At 50.1% G+C, this 23,932-nt stretch overlaps 5 protein-coding genes across 5 annotated transcripts; 2 read left to right on the forward strand and 3 right to left on the reverse strand.

The window, feature by feature from the left end:
* Positions 1-4,267: 4,267 nt before the first annotated feature.
* Positions 4,268-8,941, forward strand: J7337_008624 (uncharacterized protein; the record flags this gene model as incomplete). Its single annotated transcript, XM_044826239.1, has 3 exons — positions 4,268-4,726; positions 4,783-7,982; positions 8,032-8,941. The coding sequence occupies 3 exons, from the start codon at positions 4,268-4,270 to the stop codon at positions 8,939-8,941; spliced, it is 4,569 nt and encodes a 1,522-aa protein (XP_044679156.1).
* A 1,084-nt stretch (positions 8,942-10,025) lies between these two features.
* Positions 10,026-11,955, forward strand: J7337_008625 (uncharacterized protein; the record flags this gene model as incomplete). The annotated part of the gene is made up of 2 exons (XM_044826240.1): positions 10,026-10,105; positions 10,188-11,955. The coding sequence occupies 2 exons, from the start codon at positions 10,026-10,028 to the stop codon at positions 11,953-11,955; spliced, it is 1,848 nt and encodes a 615-aa protein (XP_044679157.1).
* Positions 11,956-12,281: 326 nt separating this feature from the next.
* J7337_008626 (uncharacterized protein) lies at positions 12,282-15,601 on the reverse strand (the record flags this gene model as incomplete). Its single annotated transcript, XM_044826241.1, has 2 exons — positions 12,282-12,650; positions 12,707-15,601. 2 exons carry the CDS (start codon positions 15,599-15,601, stop codon positions 12,282-12,284), a joined length of 3,264 nt encoding a protein of 1,087 aa, XP_044679158.1.
* Positions 15,602-16,600: 999 nt separating this feature from the next.
* Positions 16,601-17,220, reverse strand: J7337_008627 (uncharacterized protein; the record flags this gene model as incomplete). The annotated part of the gene is made up of 4 exons (XM_044826242.1): positions 16,601-16,701; positions 16,759-16,856; positions 16,974-17,085; positions 17,184-17,220. The coding sequence occupies 4 exons, from the start codon at positions 17,218-17,220 to the stop codon at positions 16,601-16,603; spliced, it is 348 nt and encodes a 115-aa protein (XP_044679159.1).
* A 468-nt stretch (positions 17,221-17,688) lies between these two features.
* Positions 17,689-21,741, reverse strand: J7337_008628 (uncharacterized protein; the record flags this gene model as incomplete). Its single annotated transcript, XM_044826243.1, has 4 exons — positions 17,689-18,125; positions 18,175-18,672; positions 18,720-20,583; positions 21,316-21,741. 4 exons carry the CDS (start codon positions 21,739-21,741, stop codon positions 17,689-17,691), a joined length of 3,225 nt encoding a protein of 1,074 aa, XP_044679160.1.
* Between the last annotated feature and the right edge of the window lie 2,191 nt (positions 21,742-23,932).

Consider the following 23,932-nt stretch of genomic DNA (forward strand, 5'->3'; position numbering starts at 1 on the left):
CGTCCAATCCGAGGCTGACGCAGCACAGCCCAGCTCGGCGCGTTCCATTCTTTGTATCTGAAGGGTTGGATCAGAATTGATGGATCATATGGATCCTTCCATCTCTCTAGCCTGGGCAGTCCTTGGATTGATAAAAATGCGCTTCGGATCAAGAATTAGAGGTTGACCGTTTGACTCAGCTGTTACGACCAGCTGGTTCTACGCCCTACAAACAAAAAGAGCTAGCAGAGGCGATGTCATTTTATCATTCTTGAAATTCACGCCCGCCATCACGAGGTATATAGATGATTCCAACCAGCCGATATGATCTTGGAGATCTAGTTCTACTCGTGATATTTGGCAACCCCTGGGGAGTCCTGTCACTGGAAATTTGGACCTGCAGATGGTAGGCTCAGGAGAGGAGACCCCTAGCAAGGGTCCTCTCCAGTTGACGAAACAAGGAGCAAAGGGCACTCGCGTTCCTGAGCGGCGCTGAGCTAATAAGGCTTTAAGACAGGGGGACAATGGGCCTCTGTTGTTACTTGCATGTACCTTGTCCAAGGACAATGCAATGGTTAGTACAAGTAAGAAAGCCAAGCCAAGCATCCACGGGTTTTCATGATCGGATAGGACAGTGCAGCAACAAGGGCAATTAAGTTAAGTGCAATGTAGCACTATGAGAAACAAAGTCCTTCGTGTTCCCGTCAATCCTCATACGGGAATAACACAGACTCGAAAAAGATCACATCTCTAACATCTGGGCTTGAACAAATTGAGCTTGGAGTCAGGCTGAATGATGAAACGTCGATTTGATGGCGAATCTCTACTAACCAAGTGGAACCGTAATCCGTCACCTGTGGTGCAGCACGTCCTAACGTTAGAAGAGGAAAGAAAACCTATGATTTCTGCTCTAAATGACAAAAATGATTGGGCAAAGTTGACATAGATCCTGTTGGGGTTTTATGTCCATCTTTTTCGGCATCCCAGGCCAGGTTCATATCTTTTCTTGAGGCACGGCAACGCCGCACCCAGCATCGCAATTTGTTCGTTCCATGGGCTCCGTGAAAGTGTTAGACCCCGCTGTGTTTGTAAGCCCGGTCCGTTGATTACAAGTGACCGACCGATGCTGCTTTTTATTATTCATCAGTCATGTCTGCATCTGTTTATGAGTTACGGGGTAGTCCCAATTGGATCCATGACGGCGGAGAAATATCGTGGCGCTTTTTCTCGCTCCTAAGTAAAGTCCGTGAACCCGACACTGGGGAGGTAAAGTCTGTACATAACGGGACCTGCGGAGGTTGACGACAAGTTATATTTCCATCCAAGAGAGGAAGGCGCTCATAAACCCGGGATGCCCTATACTGCCAAGGGGCATAATTGGATTTGGTGTATATCGATATTAGAGTAGGAGGTAAATAGACAAAGGACGCCGCGGGTCAGGAAAGAAACGGAACAGAATAAACAAAAAGAGAGCGGCCAAAGTCTGTTTAATGAGGGGCTGATATTCATTCATTCATTCATTCATTCATTCATTGAAGCAACGTGGGGCTTATGCTACATACAGTAATAATTTAACCTTGCTGGTCCTCACTCTATCAGGCAGGGACGTGAAGATCTGGTCGAAGCTTGTTCCTCGGTTGTTTATGAGGCTGTCAAGTGTCTCTCTACCAGGAATAACCCTTACCTTCTCGCACCTGGACAGTAAATATCCTCGTACAGGAAGAAAGAAGTCTTAGATCTTCGTTCCAGCGTGGTATTCAACATCAATAAAGGAGTATGAGGCGAAACCGGATCTTGTTGCCGCCAAGCGACCATTGAGATCATCACGCAAGGTTGGATAAATAAGAGGTGGAGGATCCCGTCTTGAAACATTGCAACTGCTGCTACCTACAAGTTCCTGGAGAAGCTGTGCTACCTACCTATCTTCTGTTCTGACTATTGCTGGTGCAGTACATATTGCGCAACCATCCCCTGAACCCTCGTCAAAAGATTTGTGCAGTCACCGCTCGCAATCATCTATGTACATATGTACTTATTTACGGTCGATTGTCCAGGGTCGCCAACACGGTGAGGATCAAAAGATTCGACAATTTATCAAGGGTGGTACTCAGAGGAACCCCGCCCCTTTTCGGCCTCCATTGATTGATCCAAGGGGAATTCACAAAACCATTGATGACGGTGTCGACAAGTTGCCACCATATTTGACCATTAAGGACTAGTCATGATGGCTACAACGAATAGAAGCTTATCTGATTTTTAAGATGTACGCTATCGATATCTTTGGTTGCAATGACAATAGTCACGGCCGGAAGGGATTGGTGAAATGCCCGTATGCGGAGTCCATCCACGGAGGCGACGGAGCCGGAGCTTCCATCTATGGACATTGGATACCCAGGTTAGTAGGTATACCTAAAGTTTAGGTACTCAAAACCCTCAAAACTCACGATGGTTCGAACAAGACTAACGAATCTTGACAGAAAACACGCATCGGATATCCAGGGTCGCCGTTCACTTGACTATATCCTTGGCAAATCTTAGGCGCGACCTATTGTAGGTTCCCCCCTTTGCAAGGGGTTGGCTAGCTGGTGCTTCAAGGGGGCAGTAAATGCCAGCTGGAGGCGTATGCAGCAATAGATCGCAGCAAGCTCTTAACAAAGTTCGCCAAGGGCCGAGTGATTTATTCGAAGCTAGGTCACGAAGACTTCCTAAAAAGACGCAGATATAGTGGAAGGGCTCAGTGTATGTTTATTACTGAAAAACCGTTGCAGCGCATTTTGTTGTGTTGTAGTCGTGTCAAGGTAAATAAATAGACCCCTGGCTGACAAGCCTCTGTTGGAGTTTCCCATTCTCCAACTCCAAATGTAGAAAGAAAAAACACCAGGAGTATCGGGGATAAGTAGCGGCCGACCACGCCGCAAGACGCACACAGTGAATGCCCGAGGGAGCCGCCCGTGTTCCCAGGGCTGAGGTATGACTGATCTATTCACGTTGGACCAAGATAGTTCTACAGCCTAGTTAGCTGCTGAGGGCAGTACTGTACAACACAGTCGAAATTCCCGACGACTTCCGTTAGAACCGTGGCGCCGGCGTTAGTGGACCACTGGACTGTGCAGGTCGCTGGGAGGCAAGTGATCCATAGGTTCCATTGGATTTTGACCGTTGCCTATCCGTACCGCTGAGAAGTTAACTATCCATGACGGGAACCAGGGAGTACAGTACGAAGTTCAGTCGGCATGTCAGGTATGGCAGATGCCCGAAAGTACCGTGCTAAAAGCCTGGAGTCCGTTGAGTAGAAGACACTTTGTTCGTGATGGATGCTGTTTGTGGGTGGATAATGAATGACATTGAATGTATAGCAGCAATGCGACAACACCGCCTTGTTAAAGCTGTCAAGGCAAGGTAGAGGGTAGGTATGTAAGCACTGCAAAGAAGCTTAGCTGCTAGGCATCAGTTAGTACACAATGCGAGACAGCGCATCGCAATCGTGAGAATCCAATCCATCCAATGCAAGCATCCATCCATATCCAATCTGTATGCAGGAGCAGATCCATGGGTACTTAGGGGGTACATTCCGGGCAGATGAAAGAGTGCGTCGGATGGGCCGGGATCAAGACTCCCCACGCACACCCACCCACAAGAAAGCCTGCGACCCACGCCCCCGACACCCACTCTCCACTACCCATTTCCCTTCAGCAGCGCTCCTCAGCGAGTCCCAGCGGTTGTCTCGAGCGGGTACCACCCAGAAATGGCTATCCCAGAGTGCTAGAGTCTCAGGCTCTCTCGCTGCCTCTCGCTTTAACTGGCGGACGGGACGGGGCCCGGGGAGGGTCTCTCGTCTCTCCAAAGTCCACCGTAGCTTTTTTCCCTTGCCGCCCCGTTCTTTCCATCGCCCATTGCCTTTGCTTACACAATTCAATTCCCCTTGTACCCGTACCTTCTCCCAGCCAGCCCGTTCGTTTCTTCTCGTCAGTCCCATCTCGTCACCATCAACAACCTTACCTTTACTCTCTCCACGTTCACCTTCTTGTACCGTTTCGACGATCTTCAAACGGTCCTGGCGAAGCCGTTTCACACTCGACTTTATCACATCGTCGCCGCCAATAGTAATCTTTGACTCGACGAGCAGCTGGTGTTGCTTCAATTGTACCTGCTCCATTCACTTCGACTTTGTACCATATACGCTTAATCACACGCCTTTCGCTTCTCTCGACTCCGACTTGGACTCGTTCAGTTTCCCCAATCTGGCTGGCATCGAGGGGCCGATCGGGCGCTTGCCCGCGACTTCATCATGACCACAACAACAACCTCTGACGGCCACCTTGACCCGCAGGCCCTCAGTGCCACCCAAAGATCGCGATGGGCCACACAAAGAAAGAGTGTCAACAGCAGTAACAACAAACGCAATTCTCTGCTCGAACGTATGGGACATAAGAAGACAGGTTCCAATGAGAAGAATCCCCCCTCCGACGGATCCGACCCTCACGGTGACGATGGCCAACCGCCCCAAGCGAACCCCGAAGACCTGAATGGTGGTGAGGCGGACGAGGATCACGAGAACCGCACCTTATTCTTCAACCAGCCACTGCCTGAAGAGCTTTTGGATGAAAACGGACATCCCACTCAAGTCTTCACGCGAAATAAAATCCGAACAGCCAAATATACGCCTCTATCATTCGTTCCTAAAAACTTGTGGTTCCAATTCCACAACGTTGCTAATATATTTTTCTTGTTCTTGGTTATCCTGGTCGTAAGTTGACCATCCGGCCCCCTTTACCTTCGCGAGTAACCTTAACCTTGAATTAGATCTTCCCGATTTTTGGTGGCGTCAATCCAGGTCTCAACGCCGTTCCGTTGATTTTCATTATTGCAGTAACTGCTATCAAGGATGCCATCGAGGATTACCGACGAACTATTCTCGACATCGAACTCAACAATGCTCCTGTCCACCGCTTACGAAACTGGAACAACGTCAATGTTTTGGAGGGCGACGTTTCCATGTGGCGTCAATTCAAGAAGGCCAATTCGAAATTCTTCGGTTCTATCTGGCGAGCAACTCAATCTCTGTGGTCCAAGAAGGCGAAGGAAGAGAGGGCGAAGCGGAAGGCCGGCCCTGCGGAGGATGATGCGCCTCGGCCTTCAGTCGAGACGCACCGAACTCGTCAATCCATGAGACAGTCCATTGCATCGCCTTTCACCGGCCGTGAGTCCTTCATGTCCGCCCGAGAGGACATTCAGATGACTCCTGTTCCGTCACCTTCACCTCAGGCCACACCTGCACAATTTGAGATGCCCGACCAGCAAGATGCCAAGCGCGCAGCAGCTTTATCGCAGATGAAGTCTGATATTATCAACTACAACCACCCCCCATCCGGTGCCCGATTTCAAAAGGATACCTGGAAGAGTCTCGTCGTTGGCGATTTCGTTCGTATATATAATGACGAAGAATTGCCCGCGGATGTCATCATCCTATCTACCTCCGATCCTGATGGAGGTTGCTATGTCGAAACCAAAAATTTGGACGGCGAAACTAACCTGAAAGTCCGTCAGGCTTTGCGTTGCGGCCGAGGTCTAAAGCATGCCAGAGACTGCGAACGTGCAGAGTTTGTGATCGAAAGCGAGGGACCTCAACCAAACCTCTACAAGTATAACGGTGCCATCAAGTGGAAGCAGAATGTCCCCGGCTATCTCGACGACGAGCCCGAGGACATGACGGAACCTATTACCATCGACAATCTCCTCCTACGTGGATGCAACCTCCGGAATACTGAGTGGATTGTTGGTGTAGTTGTTTACACCGGACATGACACCAAAATCATGATGAACGCCGGTATCACTCCTAGTAAGCGTGCTCGCATTGCTCGAGAGATGAACTTCAATGTCGTGTGTAACTTTGGTATCTTGCTTATCATGTGTTTGCTCGCCGCTATAATAAACGGCGTGGCATGGGCAAAGACAGATGCGTCTCTTCACTTCTTTGACTTCGGATCCATTGGTGGCAAACCAGCTATGAGCGGATTTATCACTTTCTGGGCTGCAATCATTCTGTTTCAAAACTTGGTGCCCATTTCGCTCTATATCACCCTGGAAATTGTGCGAACCTTGCAGGCTATCTTTATCTACAGCGATGTGGAGATGTACTATGAGCCGATCGATCAACCATGCATTCCCAAGTCATGGAATATTTCGGACGATGTTGGCCAAATCGAATACATCTTTTCCGACAAAACCGGTACTCTCACGCAAAACGTTATGGAGTTCAAGAAGGCAACGATCAATGGACAGCCATATGGAGAAGCTTACACGGAAGCTCAGGCAGGAATGCAGAAGCGACTTGGCATTGATGTTGAGAAGGAAGGAGAGAGGGTTCGCGCCGAGATTGCTGACGCCAAGGTTCGGGCGCTTGCTGGTCTTCGCAAAATTCACGACAACCCATATCTTCACGACGAGGCTTTGACATTCATTGCTCCTGATTTCGTTTCCGATCTCTCTGGTGAGTCAGGCCCCGAGCAGCAGGCAGCCAACGAGTATTTCATGCTAGCCCTGGCTCTCTGTCATACTGTAATGGCTGAGAAGGTTGATGGCGACAAACCAAAAATGATTTTCAAGGCACAGTCACCAGATGAAGAAGCCTTGGTTGCCACTGCTCGTGATATGGGTTTCACTGTTCTCGGAAGCTCTGGTGAAGGCATCAATCTGAACGTGATGGGCCAGGACCGACATTATCAAATTCTTAACACACTTGAATTCAACTCTAGTCGAAAGCGAATGAGTTCAATTGTCCGGATGCCTGATGGTCGCATCGTTCTCTTCTGCAAAGGTGCAGACAGCATCATCTACTCTCGCCTGAAACGAGGCGAACAGAAGGAGCTCAGAAAGACGACTGCTGAGCATCTCGAAATGTTTGCCCGGGAAGGTCTTCGAACACTGTGTATTGCCCACAAGGAAGTTTCCGAGCAGGACTACCGAGCTTGGAAGAAAGAACACGATGCAGCTGCTTCTGCCCTCGAAGAGCGGGAAGAGAAGCTAGAATCAGTGGCCGAGCTGATTGAACAAGATCTCTACCTTATTGGTGGTACCGCCATCGAGGATCGTTTACAAGATGGGGTACCCGACACAATTGCTCTCTTGGGCAATGCTGGCATCAAGCTTTGGGTTCTCACTGGCGACAAAGTTGAGACTGCTATTAATATCGGCTTCTCTTGTAACCTTCTGAACAACGACATGGAACTGATTCACCTCAAGGTCGACGAGGACGAGACAGGCGAGATCACCGACGAGACCTTCTTTGACATGGCAGAAAGACTATTGGATGACAACCTTCAGACATTTGGCATTACCGGTAGCGATCATGATCTCGCGCTTGCCAAGAAGAACCACGAACCGCCTGCCCCAACCCACGGACTTGTCATTGATGGTTTCACACTCCGATGGGTACTCAACGACCGCCTGAAGCAAAAGTTTCTCCTGCTCTGTAAGCAGTGCAAGTCGGTTCTCTGCTGTCGAGTCAGTCCTGCGCAGAAGGCTGCCGTTGTGGCTATGGTCAAGAACGGTCTCGATGTCATGACCCTTTCCATTGGTGACGGTGCCAACGATGTTGCCATGATCCAGGAAGCCGATGTTGGTGTCGGTATTGCTGGTGTTGAAGGCCGTCAAGCGGCCATGTCTTCTGACTATGCTATTGCTCAATTCCGATTCCTTCAGAGACTGGTGCTCGTCCATGGTCGATGGTCATACCGCCGTCTGGCAGAGAGTATCAGCAATTTCTTTTACAAGAACATGGTCTGGACCTTTTCCATTTTCTGGTACGAGATCTATTGTGATATGGATATGACATATCTCTTCGACTACACATACATTCTCATGTTTAACCTCTTCTTTACTTCGGTCCCTGTCGCTATTATGGGTGTTCTGGATCAGGACGTGTCTGACAAGGTATCGTTGGCTGTTCCTCAGCTCTACCGACGAGGTATCGAGCGACTGGAGTGGACCCAGCTCAAGTTCTGGTAAGTAAACTGTCCTTGACATCGATGCCCTGTGCTAACTCTGCTAAAGGCTCTACATGATTGATGGTGTTTATCAGTCCATCATGGTTTTCTTCATTCCGTATCTTCTGTTTATGCCTGGCACCTTCTTGACTGGCAACGGCCTTGGCGTAGAGGACCGTCTTCGATTTGGCGCCTATGTTGCTCACCCCGCCGTCATCACGATCAACATGTACATTCTGATCAACACCTATCGCTGGGATTGGCTGATGGTGCTCATTGTTGTCATCTCTGATGTATTCATTTTCTTCTGGACTGGAGTGTACACTTCCTTCACCTCGTCGGCGTTCTTCTATGGTACTGCTGCACAGGTATATGGAGAAGCAACCTTCTGGGCATGTTTCTTCCTCGTACCTGTCATCTGTCTCTTCCCGCGATTTGCTATCAAGGCTCTGCAGAAAGTGTACTGGCCTTACGATGTCGATATCATTCGTGAGCAGGAACGAATGGGTAAATTCGCACACCTCGACCAGGTCGAAGAGGCCAGTGATCCTCTCACCGCAGACACCAAGAGTGACAAGTCCAAGTCATCCAAGAGCTCAAGGAGGTCAAAGAAGATGCCCAAGCACGTGGCTTATGGCAGTGTTGATGAGGATCTACGGCCTATTTACCCCCCTTCAACAGCGACACGAACCACGACATATAATCAGCACAGCCAAAATGGCAGCGACTCGACCAATTACACGGCACATCGAATATCGTTGGATGTACCAATGCAAGCCCGGCCATCGATTGACCGAGCGCGACCATCATACGATCGTATGCGAGCCTCGATGGACAGGGTGAGACCCAGCTTTGAGGCCAGCAACGACTTCACATCGGCAGCGCGGCTATCGAGGATCGAGTCAAGTCAATCGCAAGGAGGTCGATTCCGCCCTCGACTTAGAGGACTTTCGTTGACTAAGAGTGCCAACATATAATTCCGGCCCTTTGCATCTCGCTGTACATGATGCTCAACTCGACTTTTGCCGACGACACGGCTCTGCGGACCCGATGCCGAGTTTTGTTTCGCTCGACCTTTCCTTGCTTTTGATATCCCAGGCCTCAGACAGCCAGTGATGCACTTACGATCTGCATGAGCGATCTATGAGTTGCTTTCCGCGGTCTTTGTATGCTCATGCGCTTTAGCACGCAACGAAGGCAACGAGGTCGAATTGGTTTTTATTTATTTCATAATACCCCCTATGCTTCAACTGTATTGAACTAGGAGGTTTGCTTTTACACACGCAGGGCGTTATAAGGGGAAATGTAAAAGGGGTTTTTTGTTTTCTTGTATGAATTGATTTGATTCTTTGGCGGCTTCGGTACTATCACTTTTAGTCTTCCTTCATCTCCCATGTTGTTTCACACTTTTCTTTTTAGCATCTTTAGAGCTGGAAAGCAGCAAACCCATTCTCTGACGAAGATACATTTCATTATTGCGTTGTCGAAGAGAGGGAGAATAGCGAGACGAGGAGACGGGTTGACTGGGGCTGGAGAGGATGTCACACTTGAGGAAGCGAGCTTGAAAGACAGAAAGACAGAAAGACAGAAAGAGTGGGAGAATACAGCGGTATTGATGCTGTAAATAAGAAGCAGTTATATAATCAGGTTACCATCTCCTTTTGGAGACCAGAGACGAAAATCAATAAGACGATATGCAAATTCAATCTCACGTTCGAACCCGAGTCCCTTGATGCTGCTGGTGGTGACGACTTTATATAGCATTCATTCTTTGTAGTGTGTGTGGTCTTATGTTTCTTTATGGTTCGAGTTGATGAGCCTCACAGTCACATTCAGGGCGAGTACGAATACGGCGGATCGTTTCCCTTGGCGGTCAAGGCTTGGCAGGAACAGTGAATGGAACTTGGTACGTACCGAAGAAGGGGACTTCAGACTCCCGTCCAGCTCCGACTTTAAATAACACGCCCACTATTCAACTTGAACCATCTCCAGTTGTCGCATGCTACAAAGGGGACGTACAATTTCTGCAGAAAAGACAAATTGATCTTGTCGGAATCTGCAATGGGGAATCAAGAACAAGAACCATTGCACCTCCGCCAAGCGGTAAGGAGCAATGAGTTTGCTGCAGAGCACAACATCTCGTACGTTATATTATATTACCCACGCTCTACTCTACCAACGAGCCCATTGACCTTTACCTATAAGCTAATTCACTCTTCACAGGCAATCTGTAGTCTCTGCCGTTGGGACGGTCGCTGCCATTGTCGTTGCAACTCTAATTCTTCGCCTCACCAACGTTATCGCTACAGCCTCTATCAAAGCAGCCACCGGTCGTCCTCGCAAGTTTACCGTTCCCGCGCCCAAGATCCCCGAGCCTTACTCCACCGTCGACGCCCCTTCAGCCAGGGTCTCCGGCAGCTCAGCCGTTCAATGCTATGCACCAGCTACTGGCCAGTTCCTAGGACAAATCAACCCTTCTACACCTGCTGCTATCGATCGAGCTGTTGTCGCCGCCACGGCTGCCCAGAAGGTATGGGCCGAGACAACCTTTGAGGAACGCCGGGCTGTGTTGCGCTCGCTGTTGCAGCACGTCCTCGACAATGCTGAGGACATTGTCAAGATTGCTTGCTTGGACAGTGGAAAGACTATGGTGGATGCTCAGTTGGGAGAGATCCTTGTCACAGCTGAGAAGCTCAAGTGGACTCTCGACCATGGTGAAGCTGCACTGCGCCCGTCTCGTCGTCCTACCAACTTTCTCATGATGTACAAGCGCAACACTGTCCACTATGAACCTCTTGGCGTTGTTGCTGCTCTTGTCAGCTGGAACTATCCATTCCACAACTTCATCGGTCCCGTCATCAGCGCCCTCTTCTCTGGAAACGGTATTCTTGTCAAGGTTTCTGAGCAGACTGCTTGGTCTAGCCAGTACTTCACCAACATCGCCCGTGGCGCTCTCGTTGCCCATGGTCATGATCCTCAGCTTGTTCAGACAGTCGTGTGCTGGCCTCAAACTGCCGGACATCTTACTTCACATCCTGGTATCAGCCACATCACCTTCATCGGTTCTCAGTCTGTCGCCCATCATGTTGCTGCTAGCGCGGCCAAGAGCCTTACTCCTGTTGTCGCAGAGCTTGGTGGTAAGGATCCCTTCATTATTCTCGATTCTGCTTCTCGAGACCTCAAACGCATCGCCGAAGTCATTCTTCGTGGAACCTTCCAAGCCGCTGGCCAGAACTGTATTGGTATCGAGAGAGTCATTGCCCCTCGTGCAATCCATGATAAGCTTGTCGAAATGCTTGCTCCTCGCGTCAACGCCTTACGTCTGGGCCCTGAGGCTGATGTCGGTGCCATGATCTCTGATGCCTCCTTTGACCGCCTTGAGGAACTCATCGCTGAGGCTGTTGCCCAAGGAGCCCGTCTCCTTGCTGGTGGCAAACGCTACAACCATCCCGAATATCCCACTGGTCACTATTTCCAGCCAACTTTCCTCGCCGACGTCACCCCCGACATGCGTATTGCACAACATGAGTGCTTCGCTCCTGTTCTTACCCTCCTCCGCGCCAAGTCATCGTCCCCTGAAGATATCCTCGCCATTGCTAACGCCCCCAACTTTGGCCTCGGTGCCTCTGTTCACGGTTCCGAGCGTGATCCCAACTTGCAGCCCATCGTCAGAGGCCTCCGCGCCGGCATGGTCGCTGTCAATGACTTCGCCGTCTACTACGCCGTCCAGTTGCCCTTTGGTGGTGTTGGTGGCTCTGGTTATGGCCGCTTTGCAGGCGAAGAGGGTCTACGCGGACTCTGCAACATGAAAGCCATTTGTGAGGATCGCTTCGGCTGGCTGGGCATCCGCACTGGTATCCCTCCCCCAGTGCAATACCCTATTAAGAGCCAGCCCGATAGCTGGAAGTTCACACATGGTGTTGTAGAGCTGGGATATGGAGCTCCCCTGAGAAAGCTCAAGGGTCTCGGCAATATTCTCACAAACATGTAAATGAGAGCCATAGAGATTGGAAGAGATGGAAAGACTGAAGACACATGCTGGGTACCAGGCCATGACATGTATGCCTCAGCTGGAGTGCAATAAAGCACGGGATGAACATAATTCTCATGAGCTATGAGCAGATCAGTTGATTAAAAAAAATGTAGATAATATTGTCCGATCTGTTATCCGTTCAGGACATGTGAGTAAACAAACAATATCGTTAATGCCAAAACCATAATAATTCATTGCGCCATGTCATAAATCCTGAGCCTTCTTGAACACCTTTTCCAGCCATGGCCAATCTCATCGTCAAATGTCTACAGCAAGCAATTGCTTCACCATCGCCGACCATACACTTCACTCTCTTCCTTTCTAGGCCGCCCAGGCCGTCTCTGCGATGAAGCCGCAGTTCTACGCTCGTTGGCATTGAAACTCTCGTTGCCGACAGCGGAGGGACCAGCGCCAATAACAACTGGGTTCTCCGAAGATCCTGGCTTGAAGAGGTTGATGATTTCATTGATGCCGAGCTTGAGAGCCTCCTTACGCATGCCACCCTCGATGGCCTGCTCAGCCAGTTCACGCTTCTTCTCCTGTAGCTCAAGGATACGTTCCTCGACAGTTTGAGCAACTGTGAGCTTGTAGATGATCACATCGACTGTCTGGGTCAGACGATGCACACGATCAATTGCCTGTTCTTCGACGAACTAGCAAAGAAGTTAGCATCGTAGTATGAAAAGGGATCAAGAATAGGAGAACATACTGGGTTCCAGAAGGGCTCGAGGATGACAACTCGGGTCGCTGCCGTGAGGTTGAGTCCTAAACTACCGCACTTCAAACTACACAGCAGGATGCGGGTCTGAGGATCACCCCTTAACTTTCGTAGACTTTCTTCGCGTTGGTCGTTCTTCATGCTGCCATCGTAACGGACAAAGCGGAATCGTTCCTTGCGGAAGAAGGGCTCAACGAGATCAAGCATCGAAGTGAACTGAGAGAAGACAATGAACTTGTGTTCCTTGACTTCACCCTGAAGAATCTTGATGAGCTCACGAATCTTGGAAGAAGCAAGAACTTGAGGGGAGTTGGCGTCGCGGGATGGATAGAAAACGCTGTCGTCCTCTTCAGACGAGACATCTGATTCGTCAGAGTCAGAGTCAGATCCCGAATCTGAAGCCGATGATCCAGAAACAGCTGTTGTATCGGCGGCCGTAGTATCAGCATCTGTGCTTGCGTTTGTGGTATCAGCTACGTGAGGCGGCCCATCGTCCAGCGTCTGGGCAGCCATGCGCTTTGTGATATCTGTCAATGACGCTAAAGAGTCATCAGAGTCAGAAGCCATGTCCCCTTTGCTCTCGTCGTTTTCGATGAAGCTGCTTAGGTTACTCTTGTCCTCAACCTTACTCTCTTCATCTTCTGAGTCATCGGAGCCAATCCAGTCGCCTCCGCCCTCAGCATTCTCATCTTCTTCACCACCAGCCTTACCCAGATGTATGGAGCCCTGCTGGTCCTCAGGTACAAGCCACGAGCCTTCGGCCTCTTCTTCCTCATCATCGCTGTCAACGATGGCGTTGCGATTCCGAGGCTGGCGAGCTGTCTTCTTTGGGGACTCTGCGTCCTCATCATCACTGTCAACTACTGTATTTCGGTGACGAGGTCGTCCTGAAGTCTTCTTAGTGGACTCGTCGTCATCGTCATCAACCTCAACAATTTGCCTGTCAATGACTTTTTCGTCAACTATTTCCTTCTTCTTGTCCTTCTTCCTGCTCTTATCCTTAGGCTTCTTGGGCTTCTTGGGTCGCTCTGACCGCTCTGGCCTTTCGTGGTTGTTAAAATATGCTAGATCATCATAGCAGTCAGAACAGATGTCTTTGCCTGACTTGTTGTCTTCGGCACTCAAGCCTCGCCCGCAAATATTACAGTCTTTGGAAACGATGCCCATACCGGCGAACATGTCAGCCATGGCATCAATGTCCGTATCCTGGGTCTTCTGGGTAGCGTCTGTCGACATTGCGTCTTTGTCCTTCTCCAGCTTGCCCTCAACCAGCTTGGGATGATTGCAGGCCTGGCGTAGGCGGAGTAGCAGAGTCAAAGCGTTAGCATAGTTGACTCTGCCTTGCATCATCTGCTCGATACTTCGGTCTGCTCGAGCAGCTAATCGATCGTAGAACTTGCGCTCTGCAGGTGACAATGCAGTCGATATAGTAACAACCTTTCGCTCGGTGACCTTGAAGCCTGTTGAGGACCCCTCACCCTCGGCGGAAGGCTTACCACCAGGGTTAAGCGCGCCAGCTTCCTTGAGGATTTCTTTGGTTCTTCGCTTCATGAAGCATCGGAGAAGACTGTGTAGTCTTCGGATGGCGATGTGACCGCGGCCATTCTTCAGGGGTAGATCAATATGTTCCTTCCATTCCTTGAGATCGTCGTAGGGTCGAATACGGAGAAATTTGATGAGGGACTGGAGCTCGTCGAGGTTGTTCTGCATAGGCGTACCAGACAGACACCAGCGATATTCGGAGTTTAGGGCGTAGCAGGCCTTGGTAGCCTTTGCATTGCGATTCTTGACTGTATGGGCTTCGTCGAGAACGACTCGCCACCAGTGCAGACCAAAGCATCCTGATTTCAGTCCATTCTCGGCATCTGAGGAATTGCCATGCTCAGAAACCAGGATTTGATAAGTTGTGATGACAACATCGTAGAGAGCGAGCTCCTTAAATCGCTTCGTACGGTTCGGTCCATGATGTACGCAGACTTTGAGACCATGAGTCTTTTCCACTTTATCATTAATTTCGTGTTCCCATTGTCGAATCAAAGCAAGTGGCGCCACCACCAAGGTTGTCTTTTCGATCTTCTCAAAGTGCTTCTTCCATCCGGGAGCGTCCTTGGCTGGCTTCTGATTGGTAAGGATGAGTGAAATGGTCTGAAGAGTCTTTCCAAGACCCATGTCATCGGCGAGGATGCCTCCTTTGGGGACTTTTCCTCGCTTCACAGGGCCAAGTTCTCGCCCTCGCATCCACTCAACTCCCTCGACCTGGTGAGGTAGTAGCTTGACCTTGAGGCCATCCACTGTACCGTCTTTGGGATCTTTTGGATCGTCTGGTTTCTTTTCACCATCAGCTTGGCTCTGTTCCTCGCCCTCCTCTTCTCCCTCCTCCATGCCACCCTCAAGCAAAGCCTTCAAATCAGCACTCGCCTTGGCGGGATCTGTGTAGAAAGTCTCCTCGCCGTAATGTCTTGCGGGCGCATATGAGGATGCAACTGGTGGTGCAGAGGGCGCACCTGAGCTGAACATGGGCATTGGTGGTGGTATTCGATCCTGGTAAACCGGTCCTCGAGGGCCTGTGATTCTAGCACCGTTGTTGCTGTTGCTGCTTCGACTATCGAGGTGGTGTTCCGGTCGTGTCTTCTGCCGTATGAAAGGGTCTGCTCTCTGCTTACGAGAGGACATCATCTTGGTAGGATGACCGAATGTGGGTGTGTTGGTTGCGCCAGCGGGATTAAAAGGGTCGCTCATGTCTCCCCGAACTTTGCCTTTGAGCGAGCTCATACCACGGACAAGGGCAGTGATATCATCGTCGGGAGACAATTCGCGAGATGTGTTTTCTCCATTCGGAGTGATGGAGTTCAGAGGCACCTTGGGAGGCGCCCGTTCGTTGACCATGGCGCCGAGGTCTCGAAGAGCAGTAGAATCGCTGAGACGTGTCTTGGAATGCGCATGCGCATGCGTATGCGTATGGCGTGGGGCAAGTTTGGAGAAGTCAGGTTGTTGTTTTGACGAGAGGGTCGTTTGTGGTTTAAATGCAAAACAACCACCGGGTTTTGATTTATTGATATGTTTATTAGGCGACCGGATTGAAAGGTCGTCGGGGTACTTCATTCATACGCCGGGCGGTGAGTGTCGTCGTGAGGGTATGTGCAGCTTGGTGAAGCCATTGAGTACAAGGGACTTTGCATGAGTGTATCGTTTTGGTATCGTCCAAAAATGACATAATGAATTGCCCCAGCAACGGATCAAGGGTGTCATAATAATAAGTCTTGAACAGTCCAAGCTTTGGGGGATGGTATGTCTGGTATTTATGTCACTAGCGCACAACCCCTCTATACGTGGCCCGCGTAAAGCACTGTGAAGCAGGTACCTTAGCCCCGCGGTAGTTACTGCAGGTCCCCTTTTTCCTTCAACTGTCATTGGGCTCACTTCATAAATAATCTTATGCATTTTATGCAAGTCAGATCTCAAGCTTCCATTGAAGTCATCAGCAACAACATCCATCATGGAGGAAAGAAATGGAACTTGATCCAAAGTGACAAAAATACTGAGGTTTAGCACAAGTTCAAGATAAGTTTATTATAGGCCTAGTATACCTTCTTCTGAGTTTATTAAGAAGGTATACTAGGCCTATAATAAACTTATGTTTTCTTGCTTCCCGAGGAAGAGACAATGAGCCATCGTGAGAATGGGGGGTAAAGGACGCAGAACTCCTTAGACTTGAAAGCTCATTCATTCTTATAAGAACTCATAATATAGATATCCTGTCCATCAATTCCCGCCCAGAGTACGGATAAGTTTGGAACCTTGAAAATCATAACACTCAGCAACAATTAAAGGTGATTTGCTCTTCCACTAGTCCTCCCGTTATATACAGTCCGCCCTCTTCGCTTACTATGCCAGAGGGACAGGAGCAGGGGCTTCGGTGCCAGAGGCCTGCTTACCACCGACGGGAGGGAGGAACATAGGTAGGTAAGTAACAGCAAGAGCCATGACTGCGTCCTGTTAGCACGTATTCTCGAGATTCTCGAACGATATAGGGGTGGTCTTACTGGACATGCCAACGGAGAAGTATCCAGGAGTGGTGGAGTTCTTCTTCGAGTCCTCGCTCTCGCCGAGCCAACTCTGGATAGAGAAAACAACCGATGCCCTATTACCAAGTCTCGTTAGCAACCCAGCCGTAAATCATATTTCGCTTCGATTCGATTCGCATCGCATCGCATCGCGCCACATCTCCGCATCCTCAAGGCTCGTTCGGCAAACGTACCATCCAACCATTTTGTTGCGCGTAAACATAGCAGCCATTGGCAGGGTGGTAGACATCGTTGAGGAGAGATCGGTCGAGTCACCTGAGCCCTTGGGCTCTTGGTAAGGGACGACTGTCACGCAGTTAGCTTCAAGTTGCAATGATGGTGATCGAATTGTGCTTCGTGCGCAAGGCGATTGACTGATACTGGGAGTTAGAGGGCAATCGTACTCAGGTCAACTCTTCTGGGGTCCTTGGTAGGCGACATATTTACAGCTGTGAATGAGGAATAGTGACGGTTGTTCAATGGTTGTCGCAATTACCTCTGAGCTCGCGCGACCTGTCGTCTCGGGGGTGGAGGCTGAGTTGAGTTGTGGCGCTTCCTTGGGTGGGGTAGCGTGGCGTAGAGATGACCTACCTAAATAGGAAATGGCTTCTTATGCCTGATCAAAGAATCACTTATTAACAGTAAAACATAAATATCCACATTATAGAAGCTCTTCAACAGCGGCGTTACCCAGAGGCAGAAATTAGAATGAATGAAGTCAGACATCTCTTTCGTGTATATATACATAACGGGTATCCTCCCAGGTCATCCAGCGTACTACACATGTATCATGACAACCAAAACAAAGACAAAGACTTGACTTAACCTTGTACCCATTTCACAAACACAGCATACTCCCACGACATAAACGCCAAATCATACGCTCGCTGCAACGTAGGCGAGCTTTTCCTACTCCACCCTAATGATGACCTTCCACTGTAATGCGCCAGCTTCACGAATAGCACAAGCCAGACATCCTCGCTTTCGTCGACTGATGATGGCGTTCCAGCCCTTTTGAGCGCAAAGAGCACGAACCAGGATTTCCATGTCGGAGCCAAACTGACGTTTTCTGGACTCGAAATGCATCTGTTCCGCAGCAGGGAAACTACCTCTTCGCTGAACAATATTATACTTTGAGGTAAGTCTCTCAATCGTGGGAGATTGAGGAACCTCGGACAAGTTGGTGATACAATCAATAACAAGCACTCGTTCGCTGCCCATGCGTGAAGGAGAGCGACGGTGAGTTGGAGGAACAGCCAGAAGCTCCGACAGGGGAGCATGCTGCCGCTTTAGAAGCTCCGAAATATGAATAACCGTGTAATTATAATATTTGTGTAATGGATGGCCTGACTAGAGTTAGCTGTGAGGCAATGACCAGAAACCGCTTGACCTTACCTGTTCTATGAGCAGGCCGAGAACCTTGCCCAAATGTATCTGACCCGGACACATCGATCTGCTGGATTGTCGGACTTGACGGCGACTTAACAAAACGGACACGATGAGAAGGCGAGCAGGGGTGCGCCGTGACAAAGTTAATGTCATAGGATAGGGAGAATGAGAAGTTCTCGGCCGTAAATCCGTCAATCGACACAGCAAAGTTAACATTGGCTGGGAACGATAACAACTCAGGTTCCTTGTTGTTCGCACTCGTACCGGGTGTCAGCTTAGTGAAGGGCGTGGACTGAATTGAGTTGGCCGGAGAAAGAAGCTCAAGTGATCGTAAAGTAACGCTGATCAACGGTGGCGGCGTAGAGTAGTTGTTCTCGTGGGGAATGATAAAGTCAGCAGGGAACACAGAATATTCATCGGCATCTCCGAGGATAGATGATTCTCGTTCAACTCGCTTCTTTGCCCAAAGTCTCGCTTTCTTGCCCAGATGGGCCTTGTCCTCTTCTGTCTGTTAGCTCAATGCTCCTCTCACACGATATACAACAACCTACCAGCCACTTCTTCTACTTCAATGGTCACCCAACCTTCATCTATGCCCAGGGGAAGAATGTCGCTGGAAACCCATCCCATACACTCGGCTGATCCCTGTCCTGCTGCAATAACTCGGCCTACGATGCATGACGTGCTCCAAAAGCTCTTGCCAGAATATACAAACCCCCCACACAAATTAGCGAACGAGCCCAGACGCTCCATGGCTTTGCTATCGTTCTCGAGAAGCGTTGCCATCAGGAAATGGCACATACCATCTCCAGGGAGTACCAGACCGTAGATATATGATTTCGAAAGCCATCCGGAGGGGTGAAGCGCCGCCGCAAGCTTTCTTCGCTGTGGTCGAGTCTTGTCCTTCTGACTACCAGGACGGTCCCAGGCACCAAAGTAAAGTCCCCGCTTAGATCCATTCGACTCAGGAGACTTTGATGATCTCTCAGAGGCCATCGTAGGAGCAGGCTTAGGCACGGAATTAATAATCGATTGACGAGCATTCTTCGCGATGAGTCCCTCGTATGTGTCAATGTTGGGCCAGAGTAGCTTCTTGGCAAAGTGAGTAAGCCCATCGACCTGTTGTTGTGGGTTGCGGCCTTTAATAGTGTAGGTATGGCTTGCTGTTGTCTTGTCTTCATGATGTTGGCGGACGATAAATTTACTGAAGAGTGCGCCTAGCCAGCCGGCCGCAGGTGGAGGAGTAGCTGCTCCCTTTGTCTCTGAAGAGTTGCTTGGTGGATCCTCTTTGACTTTCTCAATCTCGATATTGTCGAGCCAGCTCCTGGCAAGATGAAGCGACCACTTCACCATGGGAGTGGCGGCTCTTTCGAAGTGAACAACATCTACAGGTCGGAAAGCTTCGACTCCATATTCTTCACCCTCGGTGATGGCATCCAAGCGGATGAGGAGTTCGGTCGCAACAAGAATCTGCATGAGAAGCCAATACTTCTCCTCGGCCCGTTCGCTGGCACTACTAGCGTCGTGGATGGAAGAAGTATCCTCAAGTTCATCATTGTCTTCACCTCCCCAAAGAATCTGACCCAATCTGATCCTCCATTCGACATGGGTGAAGTCGAACCAAACGTTGGCGGTGCCAAGACACTTGATCAAGGCATTAATCTGGTTGGTCAAGCTATAGTGGTCGCGCTTATCGACAACGGAATTGCATGGCCGCATAAAAGTGTGGAAGAGATCCTGATAAGTCTGGACGGAAGTTTTCTTCCGTAGATCATTGACCCGGTATAGCTCGGCGTTTCGCTTGAGACGGTCCAGCAGTTCTGTCTCAGGGAGACGACGTAGGTAGCCCAGAGAGGAAAGCATGCGCTCACGTGCCTCAACAATGGCATGGGCCTTTTTGCCAACGCTGTCAAAACCGAACTGCTCTTCTTCGAGGGCGTCGCCAACGGCGAGTTCGAGGGCAGCTGAGAAGCCCATGGTACCCTTCTCGAGACCTTGCATGCTCAGCATGTTGGGACGTTCCCGACAGCGGATGAAGAAATGGGCCTTGCGAGAGTCAACGGCCTGTGCCCGGGCAGCGGCATCCTGATTGAGATCTCGAGTCAAATGAGGCCACGCTGTAAGGCCACTCCAAGCTCTATCTTCAATTTGGACATGATCAGTGAGGTCGCGAATCTCCAATGCCTCATCAAAGGGAAATGCGACGCTGGGATTGGGGGCGCCAGAACAGTGCCCCTCGCTACGGGCAAAGTACTGGGGGGCTCCAGAGAAGAGCTTCTCGATCTCTGAGTCGGTAAGAGTAGACATGATTCTCTTCAGCTTCAAGACGGGCTTGGACGGAGGAGAAGTGGCATCTTCCTTGTCGGACAAGGCACCCGAGTTCGGCAGAGGAGGTGGCGGAGGAAGAGGCTTGTTCTGGTCTGGTGGTGAACGCGGGGAAGTGAGAGCCCGTGGTGGTGAGTGTGACGGCGACTGTGACGATGAAGGCGTCTTAGTACCTTGAGATCTGCCTGTAGAAGCTCGAGGTGGGGCTTTACGACGGAAGCCTCGGTCGGGAGGAGCGGCGCGTGGCGGAGGAGAATGCGGGGAGGAAGAGAAGGCTTTGGTTGGACTTGTAACAGTTGAAGTTGTCTGTTTGCAGTGAAGGGCGCAATTAGTTCTGAGACAGAAGTATAGCGAGGTGCAGTACGGAGGGGGGGGGGGGGGGGGGGGGGTAGCAATTGAGGGAGGGGGTAGCAATTGAGGGAGCAGACAAGGTCACAAGAAAGGTAAGTTGAAATATAAGTAGGTAGTGCTTAAAGGGGAAAAAAAAGTCGCCGAGTCAATTGACATGAATGATCGGACATTGGACCATCATGACATCTCTAGGCCGGATAATACCATCGGTCAAAGGCGCCCCCGAACTGAGCCCATTGAGGGGCCAATTCAGGGCCCTGAACGGCAATCGCATGACCTGAGAGAAGATCGCCCTAGCACGCGACAGTGGTTGGCTGGCCTGGGCAGTGGTCTGATCTTCCATTGTCTCTCAGAGTGCGCACTGATCAGGGAATGAATGGATGACCTGCAGTTATGATGGAGATGGAGATTGTGGGTGGGTGTCTCATCAGGAATGATTCCAGCAAATGACTTATCAAAATCTTGACTTACATCTCCGTTGCCCTTTTCCTTTTCCTTCTCCTTGTCTCGCTCTCGTCCAGTTCGATCTTTTACACGGTTCTTGGCTCGTGTAAGTAAACCATGGAGTAGATAGTCTGGCCTTGTAAAACGACCCCCGGTTGATGCAGATGCACCAATGGCCCCAGAATCGTCAACGGGTTCGTTCTCATCGTTTTCGTTTTGGGCATGTCTATCAGTTGGAGATTTGGCCGGTATTGTGCTGGTGGGGGCTGTAGATGTGGCGCCGCTCTGGTTCCGGGGTAGTAGTAGTGCCCGGGACTTTTGCCGTTCATGTCGCTTTTGCGACGGCGCATTCTTATTCTCATCCGTCAATTTTGTCCCTGTTTTGTCGGTGATGTCGCTGAAACTGTTCGTGGCAGTTGGCCGTGGAGACGGCCTTGGTTTGCTCAATGGCATACTGCGATCTTGTTGCGATGGATCACAGGTCTTCCATGTGAGTGCGAACCACGTTAGTATCGACGCAATGCGGGCATCCGCCGCCGCTGAAGGATCAGATTTGATCTCTTTGATCGTGGGCAGGTCGACCTGGATACAAGCACCATCAAGCCCACTCCGGATAAAGGTGACAGGGTATGAAGCAGCAGCTTCTTGTTGGATTGACGGGTTTCCCTCACTACTGCCTCCGTCAGTTAGTTAGGTGCTCCTTTGTCTGTGTTGCGTGGGTTGTTGGTCTGCGGTCTGAACTGGCACCAGAACATCCAGCTTTCAACAACTCCCCAGGCATTTGTATTAGAATACGAAAGGGGACTCGAGATTCAACAAGCGGACTCGGCGGAGAACAGAATGGACCCATTGCTGTCATGGTACCCGTGTTGCTATACAAATATAGGCCTTTGTTGGTTGATCCACGTACGTACGTATGAATATGCTAAGCACACAATGCTTTCCCTTTCCAGGAGGTCAACAGCTGTCTCAGGTCATTGGTGCACAATCCCGCGCAGCAGATATAATCCCCTCTCTCCCGAGTCTCTCTTGTGTCCGCTTCTTTTCTTGTTCGTGCAACATGCAGCTGTCCCCACGCGTGGATATCCAGGAGGCCTTGGGAGCGTGGGCCTTGAACCAACCTGGACGATCGTGGATTGCTGTCTTTACCAAGCCTGGGTAATATGGGTAAAACGGAAGATCTGCGATTCGAATCGATGTGAGTAGATACAGGTCCGAATCCAATATGGGAGCCGGCATAACACCCAGGACCCGGCCTATATACATACTGCACGCTCCAGTCTTACAGAGGAGCGGAGTGCGGAATACCCAATGGTTAGAACAGAGGTTTCAAAGGCCCCCAGCATACGTGGGCAAGCATTGATCCTTGCAAGAGAAGGTGGACGCAATCTATCAATCATGCCAGAGTTTGTCTACCGTACTAATGTTGGCAAACATCAAATTAAACTCACTAGTGTGTGTTACATGGGAAACATGCTAAGAAAGTTATGCTCAGCCCTTGTGATGTGCGTCAAGACCCGACTATAGAGCTCATTATGCAACAAGGCAGGTGTGTATATGGACTGCTACGGTTCGATGTTATCGTATGTAGAATGGCAGGACTGTGCTGTATGTACGTGCCCAGGGCTCATTTCCTGTCATCCGGAGGGAGGCCATTTTAGCCTCAAGTTTGAGAATCCTGATGCTGGAAGTTGCGGGAGTTTGTGGGCCTCTCTGGCGGAAGCTAATGTATAAAAGTGGATGGGAGTAAGACGACGTGTTTCGAAACCGCCGTTGCGAGAAGCGAACCAGGGAGAATTCGCCGCTTCGGCAAAGACCTGGAATCGTAAAAGCGAAAGTCACAAGACAGGACAAGGTGTAAACAAGCCTTCCAAGGTGAACAAACGGTCAAGTTGAAAATCCCTCGTTAGTTTCGGGATGTCATCTTGCCGAAAATAGTACAAATCATATCGGAACCTTAGATCGATATGTATCGCGCTCGGTCAGCAACATTAGTTCTGATAATCTGAGACCTCGGACTTTTTGGGATCAGACATCTGATCGATACTTGACGTGTTTGCCTTTGACCATGTATCAGCCCTGCAGTTCTTACAACCTTCTTCCAAGTCAGAGTATGTATGTAACCCTGGTTGTTGAGCGTTTTCGTTATCCGCCTACGGATACTGGCCAAGGATATAGTACCTAAGGACGTGCGCGCGTATGTATTTTGTACGTGCGTTCCGTCTTCCTGCGCTGCCCCGTATGAACCTTGTTCGGTACTGACCAAGCAGAAGAAGCTCACATTCGCAACTTTGTCCGTTACAAGTTTGGATCGGAAATGCTGCTCAATTGTGTTGGTAGCCGATATCTATGTGTGATCCTCAATTGTCATGGTCACCATGAGGCCTTTCCGTGCGCTTTTCCAACGGCTCCTAGCGTTTCCACTCCGGCCACCACCATTTTCGTCGTCAATGGGGCCATTGTGAAACAAGGGGCGCAATCCAGCTGTAATTGTTCGACCCATTAAACCTTCGAAACACGCGGCTACCTACAGCGGCGGATTTATTTGCCTTTCCCATCTCAATTGTCTGTGCCGGACATTGGGCAGCACGCGGACCCCGTGATAGTCCCTTAGTGACGGGAAGCACAGTAAAAGGAAATCGGG

This window comes from Fusarium musae, chromosome 6 (assembly GCF_019915245.1).
Source record: "Fusarium musae strain F31 chromosome 6, whole genome shotgun sequence".
Lineage (NCBI taxonomy): Eukaryota > Fungi > Ascomycota > Sordariomycetes > Hypocreales > Nectriaceae > Fusarium > Fusarium musae.